Source organism: Mastomys coucha, unplaced genomic scaffold (genome assembly GCF_008632895.1).
Source record: "Mastomys coucha isolate ucsf_1 unplaced genomic scaffold, UCSF_Mcou_1 pScaffold21, whole genome shotgun sequence".
NCBI classification, from domain to species: Eukaryota; Metazoa; Chordata; class Mammalia; order Rodentia; family Muridae; genus Mastomys; species Mastomys coucha.
This window is the reverse complement of record NW_022196904.1, coordinates 185,255,776-185,270,281: the sequence shown is the minus strand read 5'-3', so window position 1 is coordinate 185,270,281 and position 14,506 is coordinate 185,255,776. Positions and strand designations below refer to the sequence as shown.

Genomic DNA, 14,506 nt, shown 5'->3' with positions numbered 1-14,506 from the left:
AAAGCCTACTGTGTGCTAAGGGGCTTCTGGATGGCTCTAAAGCCTGAGGAGCAGTGTGCAGAAGACACCCAAGAAAGAACAGTACAGGTAAAGATGATCAAGCCTGCCCCAGCAGTGATAATTATCCCCCGAGAGTAAGAAGGGTGTATTTCCTCCAATAAAAGCCTATACTAGTGGTGGAGATGGCTTGCCCAGCCAGGAATTCCCCCAACAGCTCAGTATGGTGAATGGGGAAGCTGCAGCCACTATGCCAACCAAGGGCCACTCTGATCTAGGAAGCCATTAGGTACAGCAGGAGAGAGCCATGAGCAGGTCTGAGCAGAATGAGTCAGGCTACTGAGTCTATCAGGTTTGGAGAAATGTAGGGAGACTCTGTGGAAGAGCTCCAGGACTGGAAACAAAATGGCGTAGAAAGAATGGCTAAGGATTACAGAGAGCCAATGAAGTTAGCGCCTCCTATCCGCACTTGGTATCTAACCTAGATCTGTGGAGGAAGCAACTGATACAAAGGGATGGAGTGGAGCCTTTCTGTTTTGGACCTAGTTTAGGTCACACTTCAGAACATCATCTTAGTTGTGAACCTCTACACTCACCTAACGCTTGCTCAAAACAGATTAAAAAGACTTTCCAGAGTGCTTCTCCAAGGTTATCTTTGTAGCCCCCCTGTCGTGGCTTGATCATCAGGGTGCTGCCTTGTCCTGCCCATCCTCCAGAAAATGTATTATAAGCCGGGCGGTGGTGGCGCACGCCTTTAATCCTAGCACTTGGGAGGCAGAGGCAGGTGGATTTCCGAGTTCAAGGCCAGCCTGGTCTACAGAGTGAGTTCCAGGACAGCCGGGGCTACACAGAGAAACCCTGTCTCGAAAAACCAAAAAAAAAAAAAAAAAAAAAAAAAAAAAAAAAAAAAAAAAAGAAAAAGAAAGAAAGAAAATGTATTAATAAATGACATAATGCTAACTTCTGAGTGCCTCTGAACATCTAGAAGTGCACCTAAAGGACCTATAGGTGGGTCTAAAGGAGTGAGTGAAGGGGCTCTAGACAGTCTGCAGGCCTTGCCCTTCTCCCCCACTCTCTCTGTCTTATTAAAAACCACTAGATCGCACTCCAAAAGCTAAGCACCAAGGTCTAGCCCCCTTTGGCCACTTCCTCCTCCTGAGGATGACAACCAAGGTCCAGCTAGCAAAGTACTGAGGTCCAACAATCAAAATCCCCTTTTGGCTCACCTAATTAACATGCCCTAATAAAATTAAACAGCTCACCCTAACATGGAGTTTCCCTTTTTACCTTTGTAAACTGCCATCTGCTATGGGCCACATTTGTCTCCACTGTCCAGAGCCTGTCCTTTGCCGTCACCGTCCTTTGCACTCCCCCTCCCCAGACAAACACTCTTTCCGCCTTCCTCTTGGTCCTTTCTTCCTCTTCCTCTCCTTCTCCCTCTCCCTGTTTCTTATTCCCTGACCTTTGTCGCTCTACAGAACTTGAGGATCCTGAGACAATCCTGGTCCCTTCACTGAAGATGGGAGATCAATCCACAAGTGCAAGGGCCAGGCACGGTGTAAAACTCTTGACAGCAGGATGGTCTAGTATGACACCAGACAACATTACTGTCAAAGTCCTACAGCAGACTATGCCTGTAAATGTGAAGGTGCTAGAGGCATTTAGGGAGCTCTTGGAATAGTAGCAGATTTTCATACCCAATTCTGCCCAAGCTGCCCATCCCTTGTATAAATTGATAATGAAAGGGGTTACACAGATTGTCACAGAAAGGCTAAAGTGACAACTGAGCCAGCTAGTATCACTGTAGGACAGGTAAACAGCTGTCTATCCCACTATCCCTGTCTTCCTGTTAGAGGTTATCAGAAGTTAATACGGCTACAGCTGGCGCTATGGCAAAAGCAACCTGAGCAAAGGCCCAGCAGTGTTTGGGTCTGTTACAGCAAGGAGGGGAAGCAAACGCACAGCACTGCTTACTTGGATTTAAAGTATCGCAAGAGGTGAGCCTGTAACTACCCTAGTGACTAAGAACAGCTTGCCCAATAAAGGGCTGGACTGAAGGCTTTCTGCTGCAGCACAGAATCCAACTCTATAAAGGTGGCAGTATATTTACAACAGTGAGGTGTGGTATCCACAAGCCCAGCACAAGTGCCATGCAGGCTGCCCTAGGACCAGTGTCATCTGAAACTGCGGAGCATCCCCCAGTAACTGAACCATCAGCTAAAGAGATTAAATCCAAATAGCTCCCTACAGCGGTAGAAAAGGACACTCCCAGAGGCTACCAGATTCCCGACCACAAACCCCAGAGCCAGCAGAGGGCCACCTCCTTATGAGTTGTTGGCTAGGGAAGGCCATGAGGCCCCACAAATCATAAGGGCTTTTGCCACTGCTCTTGGTTGTATTCCAGTACTAGATGGCATGACCCTATTGCTGAAGACACTGCATGTGCATGCTCTGACTATAGCATTTGGAGAAATTAAGCTGGAGCTGAAATGTAAATCCCAACCCTGCTGGCTGGCCTCATGGCACAGAACTGTCACCAGCATTCCTGCTGAGCTATGGACCCTGTGTGCTGAAATACCAACATGCTAGGCAGGATGCGCAAGCTTGTGCAATCGTGGTTCAGCTGTCATGGGCCAGACCAATAGTTTTCCAACTAGAATCAAGACCATCACCACAAAAGGGAGTTCACCTCTGGTACTATAAACTAGGAAAAAAACCTGTGGCTGAGGAGGTCCCAGGTCCCAGTGGGGAAGCAACCTATATGGTTTTTCTAGGTGGATGTAATGTCAAATTGCCTTCTAAACATGTTTACACCTATAGATCGCTGTTGTTATCAGGCTCAACTCATAACCACTGGCGCAGCTCCTGAGAACAACTGACTTAATGTGGCATGGTATGGTGGCATACTTCTTAGCCACAGACGGACATCCAGAGTCAACCCCTCTAAGGCTCTGGGATCACTACAGAAAAGCAGAAAGAATATAAGTAAGGGAGTAAGGGATAGAGCATTGTGTAATGTCTTCTCTAAGACTAAAATATCCCATCCTATAGGAAGCTCTTTCAGCAGGAAGGTAAACAGCTTGAGAAAAGTTCCTGAAACTGACCAGATTCATTAAGTCTCTCTCTGCCAGAGAGAGCCAAGCTGCAAGGACTCACAGGGAACAGCTGCCAAAAATTTTGTGACCAGACCAGCAGCCTGGAAGAAGCAGACAGTCTGCCTACATTAGGGTTAGACCCACTGAGGCACCTGGAAGGACACTCTCCAACCTGCTGAGCAGTGGGCTCCAGGTTCCCAGTTTTGTGAGCTATCACTCATACTGGAGTGGGCTTGAGTGATGCAATGCCTTTGAGTCATTTCTGCTCCTGTAAGTAACTCCTCACCCAGATTCCTGTAAGTAACCCCACTAAAACTCACTGGGTCAACAAACTGGACTTTGGTGGTATCTGTATTTTGGACTGTCATGGATTCCCTATCTGGAGTTTAGATATGTGTATGTGTTGTGTCTCCCCAGAAAAAGTCTGTCACACAAAAGTATGCAATAAACAAATAGTTGTCTTATACTGTAATTCTATAAATCCAAAGCTACCAAACATATGTAACAAGCAAAACTAAAAGTCCAGGTTAGAGTTTAAGAATTATAAATGACTTCTAATTAATAACTGTTATAGTCCAGGTCCATAATTCTAATGAAACCAGTCACTTTATTTTACCCTCCAAGATTTACTTTATGAACAGTTTACTACAAACACATTATCTCCATACAAACTATGATTCAAAACTTAGGTTGATTCTCTTGGTGCCCATATACATTCTTTTCCAAATCTCTGTATAAATGTTGTTTTTTGGAGAGTACAGATATATTTTAATCTCATCCAAAACAATGAGACATTTCTGAAGCCCCTGAAGAGGTCACACATTCTATAAATACCATGAACTGTTTAGATTATAAAACCAGATGCTTTAAATGTATAGAAATAGTGTTTGTGTCATTTTCCCCAAAAGGAAGTGGCATAGAAGTGTCATCAGAGCCCAAAAATATGTAAGAAAAATTGTTTAAAAAAAAAAATTGTATCCCTATTTTCTTTTTTCTTTTGAAAACCTATATAGTCCAGACTGGCTTCAAACCCAGACCTATCCTACTGACCTTTAATTCTCAGATACTGGGATTTCAGGCATAAACCACCATGTCTAGAACATTCCCTTCTCGGTTGCCAAATTTGTTGTTGTTACAAAAGAAAAAAACATAAAATTATCCAGAGTAATCCAAAATCATTCTACACAGGTTTTATTTAAAACCGTGTATTTTCTCCCTGCAACTTAAGACCTACCGCAACTTCATTTGTATCTCCGTGCTCAAAGTATTCCTGTATAATTGGTGTTAGAGTCTTCTCAAATGCGGTCTCATCAAGGGGCAACACTACGGTTTCATAAACACAGTTCTCCTGAAAGAAGGGGAATTATAAATTAAATATTCAGATAAACTGAAATTATAGTTTCATAGTTCAGCTGGTTAGTGATCACCAGTAAGGCAAGATAAAGATATGCACCCTGTTTCAATCACGCAGTCTGTGTGCAGCCGCTTTCACAAAACTTCAATAAGCTATCGACAGACTAAACCCACTCACTGTAGCAAATATATGATTTTCTCCCAAACTCTCAATTTCATGATGACTTATTTGGGTAGGGAGGGGATCATGTGCCATACATGCATGTGGTGGGCAGGGACCAGAGGTCAATGTTACTTTCGCTTCCCATGTCCCCACTGAAGGACTGGATGACAGATGCACCCACTCATAGTTGGTTTTTCATATGGGTTTCCTGACTGTGAAGATTACACTCAAGTTGCCCAAATTGTACCTAAAGTGCTTTTCCTTCCTCAGCCATCTCCCTGTCCCTTTCATCTCATATTTTGAGACAAAGTCTCTCACTGAATCTGGAGCTCCCATCTAGCAAGCCCTGGAACCCACCTGACTCCACTTCCTAACACTGAGATCACAGACAGGCACCACCATGTCCAGCTTTTATGCAGGTGCTAGAAATCCACACTCGGGTTCCACACTTGCATGTCAAGCACTTTACCTACTAAGCCATTTCAGCTTTTATGTTAACTTTTAGATCCCTCACAAAACCAACTTTTCAACCCAAAACCTTTAATACGGCATCCTAGCATATAATTTCACTAAAACTTGACTTTTTAACAGGATTAAGTATTCTCTTATATGTACTAACATTGTCAAAAGCAGAAATTTTCAAAACATAATAAAAATAAGAGATCAATATTGTAATGACTGAAAAATCTAAGAAAAAAGTTCAAGTGAAATTTCAATAAGATTAAAATGCTTATCACAACCTATGTGTCTGTCTCCTCTACAGAAAAGCTAAAATATTTATCAACAACTTGTCACTTAAAATATTATTTGCAGCATACACTTAAAAGACTAATATTTAGCAGACAACATGGTATTTCAATCCCACAGCCTTTAAATATTTTTATAATCTCTTAGAAATTTTCCATATCCATCTGTTAAAACTGATAAGTGCATACATATGAATGATGTACAGAAAAAAACAAGCTAACACACACACTGATATTTTCAAGTAACCAGACTCAGGATTAAATAAGAGTGCCTGCAAGTTAATACAGTGACACTGGTGAAGCTGAAAGACGAGTACCAGAAGGTTCATTGGACCGATTATACTTTTGAAATTTTTCCATTAAGAAGACAAGAAGAACTTCACAATGATGCATTAAGACATTCCTTACTAAGTATCATCATGAGGGAGAAAATGCATGTGTCCTCAGAATAACATGCATACGAGTACTTGTGTTAAATAGTGACTCTAAAAGGGAACCTAGTAGCTGCAACCCATGATACCGCAGAGTCAAGTCAATAAAGACCTCCTCTTGACTCCCAAAATAAGTGGAAATTATGTACTCTTCACTATCAAAAAACTGGTTTTCCTAATTTGTATAGATGATTTTGCCATACATGTTGTATGTATCTTCATAGCTATGGAGTACTGATTTATGACCATGTATCTCTTGACAATCTTATGAGTGAAAAAGCAAGAAATCTTACAAACACTGAGTATATGAAAAATAGTTGATACCTGGTCATCATCATAGTTTGGATCTTTCACATCCACCTCTTCCACATCATATACCTGTCCAGGTGTGCCCCAGACACCCTTGCCTCCTGCACCACCTGAAAGTTCAATTGATAGTTCACAAATATTAACTGAAATCTGAAATAATTTCAAATGTAAAAATTCTTATGCTAATTATTTTCCAGTTGAGAATTACACTTGAAACTCCTATTTAGATCACTTTTTCAAGATTAGCTATTTCCAAAAGCATCAAGTCAAAATAACTTAGTTAGAAACTACAAAGGCAAACTCTTTATAATTTTTTTTTAATCTGAGCAACTGCCGTACCACAAACCTTACAAAACATGACACTGTAGTGAAGCTCTAAATTTTGACATTTCTTGGAACCAGCAAAAAGAAGAAAAAAGAGAAACATTTTCGTCCAGTAAATGTGCCATTAAAAGCTCAACACATAAAAAAAAAAATCATTCCACAGAGAACCATATTGACCACCATCATGTTAACATGTAATATTCTTCCACATAAAGTGCACATTAAACTATACTTAGAAATTAGCAGTATTTCAACAAATACTTGCTATTTAAAAATCAACAGCACTGACAGTTGTTTCTCTCTACTTCTGTATACATACCAAAGACTACAACTTCAACTCAACAAGTTGCTTGTCCATAGCAATTTACTGTGGCATTTTTACAAAGCCAAATCTGTCTAAAATAATACTTTTAAAAAGCCTTCATAATGCCATTGCCCCCTTTTAAAGTTTTCATTCTGTACCTGAAGTATAATCCTTGCCAACACAGCACACCAGGACCAGATAACTATGGATCACTTTGATTCATATGATTATATAGCTAGTCACAAAATAATTTCTGAAAGACCACTATACTTTACCTGGATACTGATATATTTCTTTCCCTATTCACCTTAACAAAAATATTTTTCATAATCATATTTTTGTCTTGACATTAGTTCTATGTTCATTAATAGAAGATTAATGAAATTCAATCTCCATGTTTGTTTCCCCCTCCTTCCAAGCAGTTTCATCACAAGATCCATTTAAATTATCAGTGTGTTAAATTAACTGTAAGTGTATAACTGAAGCTCACACCATTCAAAATCCAGTCCAATCTCCAAATTCTACCAAAATCCCACTCTACACAGAAGCTGAAAGACCCTCATCCATCCAATGAATTTTAAATATCTACCAATATTCTAGGCACTGGATCAGCAGTGAAATAAATCAATCTACTACAGCATTCAAGCAGCAGAACTAAAAAGGCCACAGACCCAGATCTACATATATGTTATCAAATGCATAGTTACTACTTTTAACAGTGGACATTTGATAACAGATTCATCTGACAAGTTATAATAAACCTGACCACCTTCACAGTGTATATAAAATTCATAACTGAAAGCATCAATGTTTACTATATTTTGCTGAGGGGAAAAGAGAACGTTTACCCCAAAGAAAAAATAATCAACCTTAAAAAAAAAGTGGCATGGGCCTTCAGCTCTCCATAAAGATGTACACAAGTCATAGAGCCTAGAACTGAGAATGCTTTTGTCCACTTAGAACAAGGGGCTCCCAGCACAAGAACTGGGGTTCTTCCAGTTGTTTCTTTGCACAGCACACACTAACCTTTCTTTGGCAGCCCCCTTCCTTTCCCAGATCTGGACCGCCTATCTAGCAACCTTCCTTTTGGACTGGTGGGCACAGCAACTCCGCTTCTAATTGCTTCACTTCCATTATCACTGACTGAATCGCCTCTGCCAGAGTCCCGGGATGAATTCTTCCGCAGTCGTCTTTTTGCTTTAGCATTAATTCTAGCTTCATTAATAGTAGATGCGGAGATCCAATTTCCATTTATTTCATTCTTTATTTCCTCAGTGCCAGCATTTTCTTCATCTCCAGAAAAGAGAGAGTCGCTTAAATTGTCAGGGTCTTAAAAGAGAAAATGAAGGAAAAAAAAAAAAAAACAAGCTAAGTATTTCCAGTATCTACTGTTATGTCAGATACAATTTAATTTGGATACTACACATAAAATTAACATTTTTTTGGCTAGTAGTAGTCATACACTGGCAATTTTATAAAGAAAAAGATTATTTTTCCCATTATCAAGGAAAGTAAATGAAGGTACTGAATTTTAATTAACAGGGTTTCCTTTTTTTGTTTTTTGTTTTGTTTTGTTTTTCAAGACAGTATTTCTCTGTATAACCCTGGCTGTCCTGGAACTCACTCTGTAGACCAGGAGGGCCTCAAACTCAGAAATCCACCTGTCTCTGACTCCCAAGTGCTGGGATTAAAGGTGTGCGCCACCACTGCCCAGACAGGATTTCCTAAAAAGAGGTTATTACACATACTTGGGTAATAAAATCTATGTTTGTATGAAGAACATAAAACTATAGAGTTGTGAGCAAAGAGTTACCAAGTAGAGAAAGATAGTAAAGAATCCTGATAGAATGGAGATAAACTGCACAAAGTGTCTAACAAACTTTTTAGGCTATATTAAACAATACAAGTTCAGCGCTGCACACAGATGAGAGAACCAAGGCTCCGAGTGTATTTAAAAACTTTCAAAACACTCCCTGCTCAATTACAAATGCTTAGGAGACATTAGTCTGCAATACACACCTGACAAATATGTAATCAAATCCAACTGTTGAACTGACTGCCGCCAACCTAGGGAATGCTCTTAAACCTTCCTCTCCAACTCCTGAACTGTTTCCCTAAATTTCTATCTCTGAAAGTTCCTAGCCTATACATGTTGGCTCATTAGCACCTAAAATGATTTTAAATGGTCTTTTGGTTAGAAGTCACTTAGTAACTAATCGGCTACCAGAATTCTTCAAAATACAGCCCTAATCTCATTGCTTCCATGAAAACCGTCCTAGCAACCCAAGCCACAGGAACACTAAATGGTCTGACCATGCAGCCCACACAGCAATCAATGCTTTACTTCTTTTACAATGATTTTCCCTGGTCACAGCCTCAATGCTGGGGGGAGGGGGGGCTACTACCAGACTGTACTTCCTGTCACCAGCACCCAACAGACCACGCTCCCTGTCTCAGTTGTCCAACCTCAGCTCTGCTATGGAAAGAACTTTAAGTCAGAAAGACCACTGACTGCATTCCTACTCCAGCACTTTTGTTCCAGATGGGTAACTCAATCAGAGGCAAAGCACTCAAACTGTCGAGTGCCTAATTTTAATTGTGATAATTATTATGATATAAAGTTGACATGACTTTATTGTAGTTTGTGAGTTTAAAAAGTAAAAATTTAATCAATCAAAAAGCATAGACATATTCAATTCTTTTAGTCTTAGTAAAAGTACAAATGTTAGTAAGAAAACTGTGATCTGAAACACACTTAGTGTGTTACAGTGTGTTACAGCATTTCACTAGTCTCTGCCTCTCTGCCTTCCATCTTCAAAACAGTCTCCAAAGTGAACAGTGTGATTTTCTAAAGCATGCCCTTACTGAAAAACTCTTTCAAAGCTTTCCACATTGCCTCAGAATAAAGTGTAGAAGTCCTTACCATGTGACGTAGCATCACTGCACACTGTCCCTGCTAAGGGAACCACACTCAATGCTCATCACTTTTAAATACAAATGCTCAAACTTCACTACGGTATCTTTTCTTGTCCTTTGAAAATCTTTTACAGTTTCTGTTGCCTTTTTGCAGAGCTAGGATACCTTAAGCATGGCTAAGAAAGTACTTTAAAAGTACTTTACTGTCATTTTCCCAAATAAAATATGGAATAGCTTCACGTTTGGTCACAAGACAGGGTTTAGGACACTACTCACCAGTGGGGTTCACATTCAGTATCTGCTCATTTTCTACATCCATTGTTCCTTAATTTCGCTTGCACTGATTATACACAAATTACTAAATGGAAGTCTTCCTTTGAATCTATGTTTTAAAAAAAGAAAAGAAAAATGTTCAACATCTTCTAAACTGACACAATTAAAGTAAATTTAACTTACTTGAATAAAATGTAAAAAGAAAAAAAAAGCCTAAATTCCTTTTTAAGAGTTTGCTATACTTTCAAAAATAATCTAATTAATACTTAGCTCCAAATTTCTCCACAAGCTTTTCTGAGACAAAGAGAAAAAAAGAAAAAGACTGAGATAAAATGTATCAGATTTCAGCATGTGCCAATGAATTGCTTAAATGTAAGGTTTAAAGAAATGTTTATAACACACATATCTTTTAACTTAAACATATACACCAAATCTCTTAAGATTCCCCCCTCCCCCGTGTGTGTGTGTGTGTGTGTATGTGTATGTATATATGTGTGTGTGTATGTGTATGTATATATGTGTGTATATGTGTGTGTATGTGTATATGTGTATGTGTGTATATGTGTGTGTATATATGTATGTGTGTGTATGTATGTGTATGTGTGTATGTGTGTGTGCATGTGTGTGTATGTATATATGTGTATGTATGTGTGTGTATGTGTGTATGTATGTGTGTATATATATGTGTGTGTATGTATATGTGTGTGTATGTATGTGTATGTGTGTGTATATGTGTGTATATGTGTGTGTGCATGTGTGCGTATGTATATATGTGTGTATGTATTTTTGTGTGTGTATGTGTGTATATATATATGTGTGTGTGTGTGCGCGCGCATGCGCGCACGCGTGTGCAAGCCACACTGTGTACAGGTAGTTGTGCAGGGCAGAAGAGGGCACTGGATCCCCCAGAGCTGGACTTATAGGGAGCTGTGCACTAAGCAGTGGGAATGCTGGGAACCAGACTCAGGTCCTCTGGAAGAACATTATGCACTCTTAACCCACGTTCCATCTCTCCAGCCCACATTTAATACAGTTATTTTTATATCCACATACAGGGACATAAGTATTGGACAATTCTCTAGCAAAAACTAAAATTTACTCTAAAATAAAAACAACAGTTTTGACTAATCAAGAATATTTCATGTCTTGATCTTTGATATCACAGGCTTCCTGAGTGCAGAAGCAGCTGTCATTTCATTACCCTGTCCATTACACTGTCTTTTTATGAGGCACTGAAACAGGAAGACATTTTTAAATAGCCCTTTCTATTGTGTGATTTATATTCAGCATGTCACTTCTATAATCTAAAATCTTCATTAAAAAAAACTCAACCTACTTTAAGAACAAATAAAAGGCAGATGTGGTAAGAACACATGTGTAATCCCAGCCCTGGAGGAAGCAGAAGCAGGGTCATCAGGAGGTTAGCACCTACAAAACAGACCTTTCTGTGCTGAGGTGGAGAGCAGACAGCTGACAGAACTTAGGAGACATGCCTAAGACCCTTTAGGCTTGTATCGTTTTTCTCTAAAAGGATATTAACTTGTGAAACAAGAGTAACACCTGACGTTGAAGTCGTGTCGTGTTGGGTATATCAATGTGTTATCATCCTGCCCAAGAGAACATGGTGAAAATCCATCTCCAATGCTACTCACAATTAACTGTCATAGAGGTCTAAAAGGCCACTTACTTCCCACTGCTAATTTTAAACAACTTAGGATTTAGAAAAATGAATTTTAAAATAGATACATAGAGAGTCATACAAATATAAGACCAAGTATGGTTTGAAAATGGCCATTTTTACTACTTTCCACGGCTGAAAATGCCATATCCTGCTTTCCTTCAGTGCATGCATGAATTACACTAGAGAAAACCTGTCAGTTCTGATGTGATTGGAACTTAACACTGTGAAGTGTTATTTTCATTCTGGATGCAAGTCTAATCTCTGAGAAAATGTTTTCGGCAGCATCTGGCTAACGGGCTGTAAACAGTGCTTCTCGAGCCTTTGTAGTTCAAAGTGAGTTTTATATGCACTAGTTCATGTGCTTCAGTATTCCCTCTGCATACAATTCAAGAAGTGCAGAAGGAGAGGGTGGTCTGTGCAAGGAGAAGCAGCAGCACCATGGTGAACCACCCCAAGAACCCAGACCCTGTAAGTTCAGCACAAGAGCTTACAGCGCCTTATAGGGAAGTCCTCCTTAGGGTTAACAAAAAGAAGCTTTGAACATAGACTTGTTACACCAATTGTTAATGCTGCTTTCCAAACACTAAAAATATGATACTGAAAACAGCTATCAGGAAATAGCTACCACATAATACTGTTTTATTAAGTAATTATAACAACCAAAAAAATAGTTCTATCTCCAGACCGTAACAACTGGATCAAGCAGTCAAGACTCAGACAGACCGACAGTGGCACTGCTGTTCTAAAGGACAGTATGTGACACTCTCTTCGGTGGGCTTTTTTTTTTTCCTTTTAATTTAACAATTCTTAAAATACTTACCTCAAACTTAGGCAAAGCTTAAAAAAAAAAACAAAACAAAAAACAAAAAGAACCTAAATTCCATTTGCTCCACACTAATCTATACAAAATCATTTCCCATGAGGAAAAAAAAAAAAAGCTATGTATACAGCTAAAGAAGATTAAGCTGAAATTAACTGTTCTCCAGTGCAATTCCTAAATGCCCAATAAATTACTTTGACATTTTAGAAGTCAAGTTTAGACCATATGTTAACTAGAAAATTACCTTAATTCTTGCCTGGGATGCAGTCACATTAATTAGCAACTTGTAATCAGCTAAAAGCGCTCTATAACAATAACGCAAAAGCACTATAGATAGCAACCATGTACATTTATTTTTGCAGTCGTAACAAGTATTTCCCCTTACTATTACCACTAGAGAGAGACACAGAGAGGAGGGGAGGGGGGAGAGAGGGAGAGAGAGGTAGATAGATCTCGCAGGCACATTATGGACATAAATACTAGCACGATTATATGTGTTAAAGCCTCGGTTTTTAAAAACAATAAATTGGGCCTTCCCCCAAAGTCTCAAACTCTTAAATCATGAATATTACAACTGTGAAACTATCAAAATGTTTTAAACGCAGCTTGTAGGCCTCTCACCCACCCCTCACCCAGGCCTGGAACCGCACTTTAAATCATTCATAGCAGACAGTCGGCTACAGAGGCTGGCTACAGAGCCAGTCGCCAAGGAGGGGATCGGGGAAAGCAGGCGAGACCTACATGGGCAGTTTTGAGGCTGTTCGGGAAAAGCAAAAACAAAAACCCAAAACCAAACAGCAGGCCCTCTACGTACATTACAGTAGCGGACAGACGCGCAGCAGACAGACACAGCGTGCGTTCACAGAGAAGGGGCTCCCTTCCCGGCTTTGTTTTCTCTAGGTTGTAGTCTACTTTTTTAAAGGGACCCTGTGCAGGAGACAGCGAGGAGGAGCTGGCCCAGGGCCGGGAGGACAGCTGTCCGCGCCCGGAGCCCGCACCGACCGACGCCTTTCCCGCAGGACCCCAACCCTCCGGCAGCGGGCAGGGCCGGCCGAGGCGATCAGGCCCCGCTTCGGGGCGCGGACCCCCTCACCGGATCTCCCGTCCGCTCGACACACCTCTCCTACCGTCCAGTCCCCGCCGCGTCCAACTGCGTCCGGCCGGGCGCCCGGAGGCTCCCCTCGACCGCGAGCGCACGCACGAACGCACGCACGCTCGTCCCGCCGCCGGGGAAGGGGCTGCGGAGGAGGGGGCGGGCCCGCGCTGCAGCGCCCCAGCCCGGCCGGCCAGGCCTCGGAGAGCGAGCACCCGCAGCTCCCCGCAGCTCCCCGCAGCTCCCGGGCGTTAGGCGAGCGCGGGTGGCCCGAGGGCTCCAAGGCCAGGGTGGACCGAGACCACAGCGGCGAGGCCTCCACGCCCCCTCCCCCTCCCAACGTGCGGCAGCCTCCGCCGACCCGGGGCCACCGCGAGGAGGACGCCGCCCGCCCGCCCGCCAGCCCGCCCGGGCGTGCGAGCCGCGCCCACCGTACTGACCCCCTCGGGCCGCCGCCGCCGCCGCTCGCCCGGGTCTCCCGTCTGCCTGGCCCGGAGCCCTCTCCTCAGCCTCCGCTTGCGCCGCCTCGGAGCGCCTCTGGCCCCGCTCGCTCTGTTTGTTTTTGTTTTGTTCTACCCAGTAACACGGGGGCGACGGCGTGGCGTTCATTGGCCGAGAGGAGGACGTCCCGTAGCCAATCGTGGCGGCGGAGCTGCCGCCGAGGCGGCGAGGCAGAGCTGGGGGGAGGGGGGGGAGAGTGAGACGTGGAAAGTAGGGGCGGGGCTCCGGGGGTGCCGTCGGCGCATGCGCGCTCGGCTTGGGAGCCGCTCGGCCGCCTGCCAGGGAGGGGGCAGGTGGAGAGGGCCGGCTTGTGAAAGCGGGTGGAGGGCTGGGCTGGGCTGGGCTGGGGGCTGGGGTGCGGCTGGTGGACCAGACCGGCCAGTCTTCCCTACCGGGCGTCTCAGCCCAAGCAAAAGCTGTGGGTTTCCTGAGCTCCCCACCATTTCTGGGCGTCTGGGAGAATCAGCAACCTCTTCCCACTTCTGCCGCTGGCTCTTGCT

General features: G+C 42.5%; 1 protein-coding gene across 7 annotated transcripts in view; it reads right to left on the bottom strand.

The window, feature by feature from the left end:
• Pdcd4 (programmed cell death 4) overlaps positions 1-14,163 on the bottom strand; it is a 26,772-nt gene extending 12,609 nt beyond the window's left edge. For 2 of the 7 annotated variants that reach the window (XM_031390676.1, XM_031390677.1), the window contains exons 1-5: positions 13,946-14,162; positions 9,915-10,020; positions 7,749-8,051; positions 6,110-6,204; positions 4,327-4,440 (exon numbers count right to left, since the gene is read on the bottom strand). In XM_031390676.1, the coding sequence (XP_031246536.1) occupies positions 4,327-4,440; positions 6,110-6,204; positions 7,749-8,051; positions 9,915-9,957 (555 nt within the window). In that variant the 5' untranslated portion in view covers positions 9,958-10,020; positions 13,946-14,162. Of the gene's footprint in view, positions 1-4,326; positions 4,441-6,109; positions 6,205-7,748; positions 8,052-9,914; positions 10,021-13,226; positions 13,340-13,505; positions 13,725-13,945 lie in introns of those variants that run through there. The other 5 variants (XM_031390680.1, XM_031390683.1, XM_031390682.1 and 2 more) reach the window with 5 other exon arrangements.
• Between the last annotated feature and the right edge of the window lie 343 nt (positions 14,164-14,506).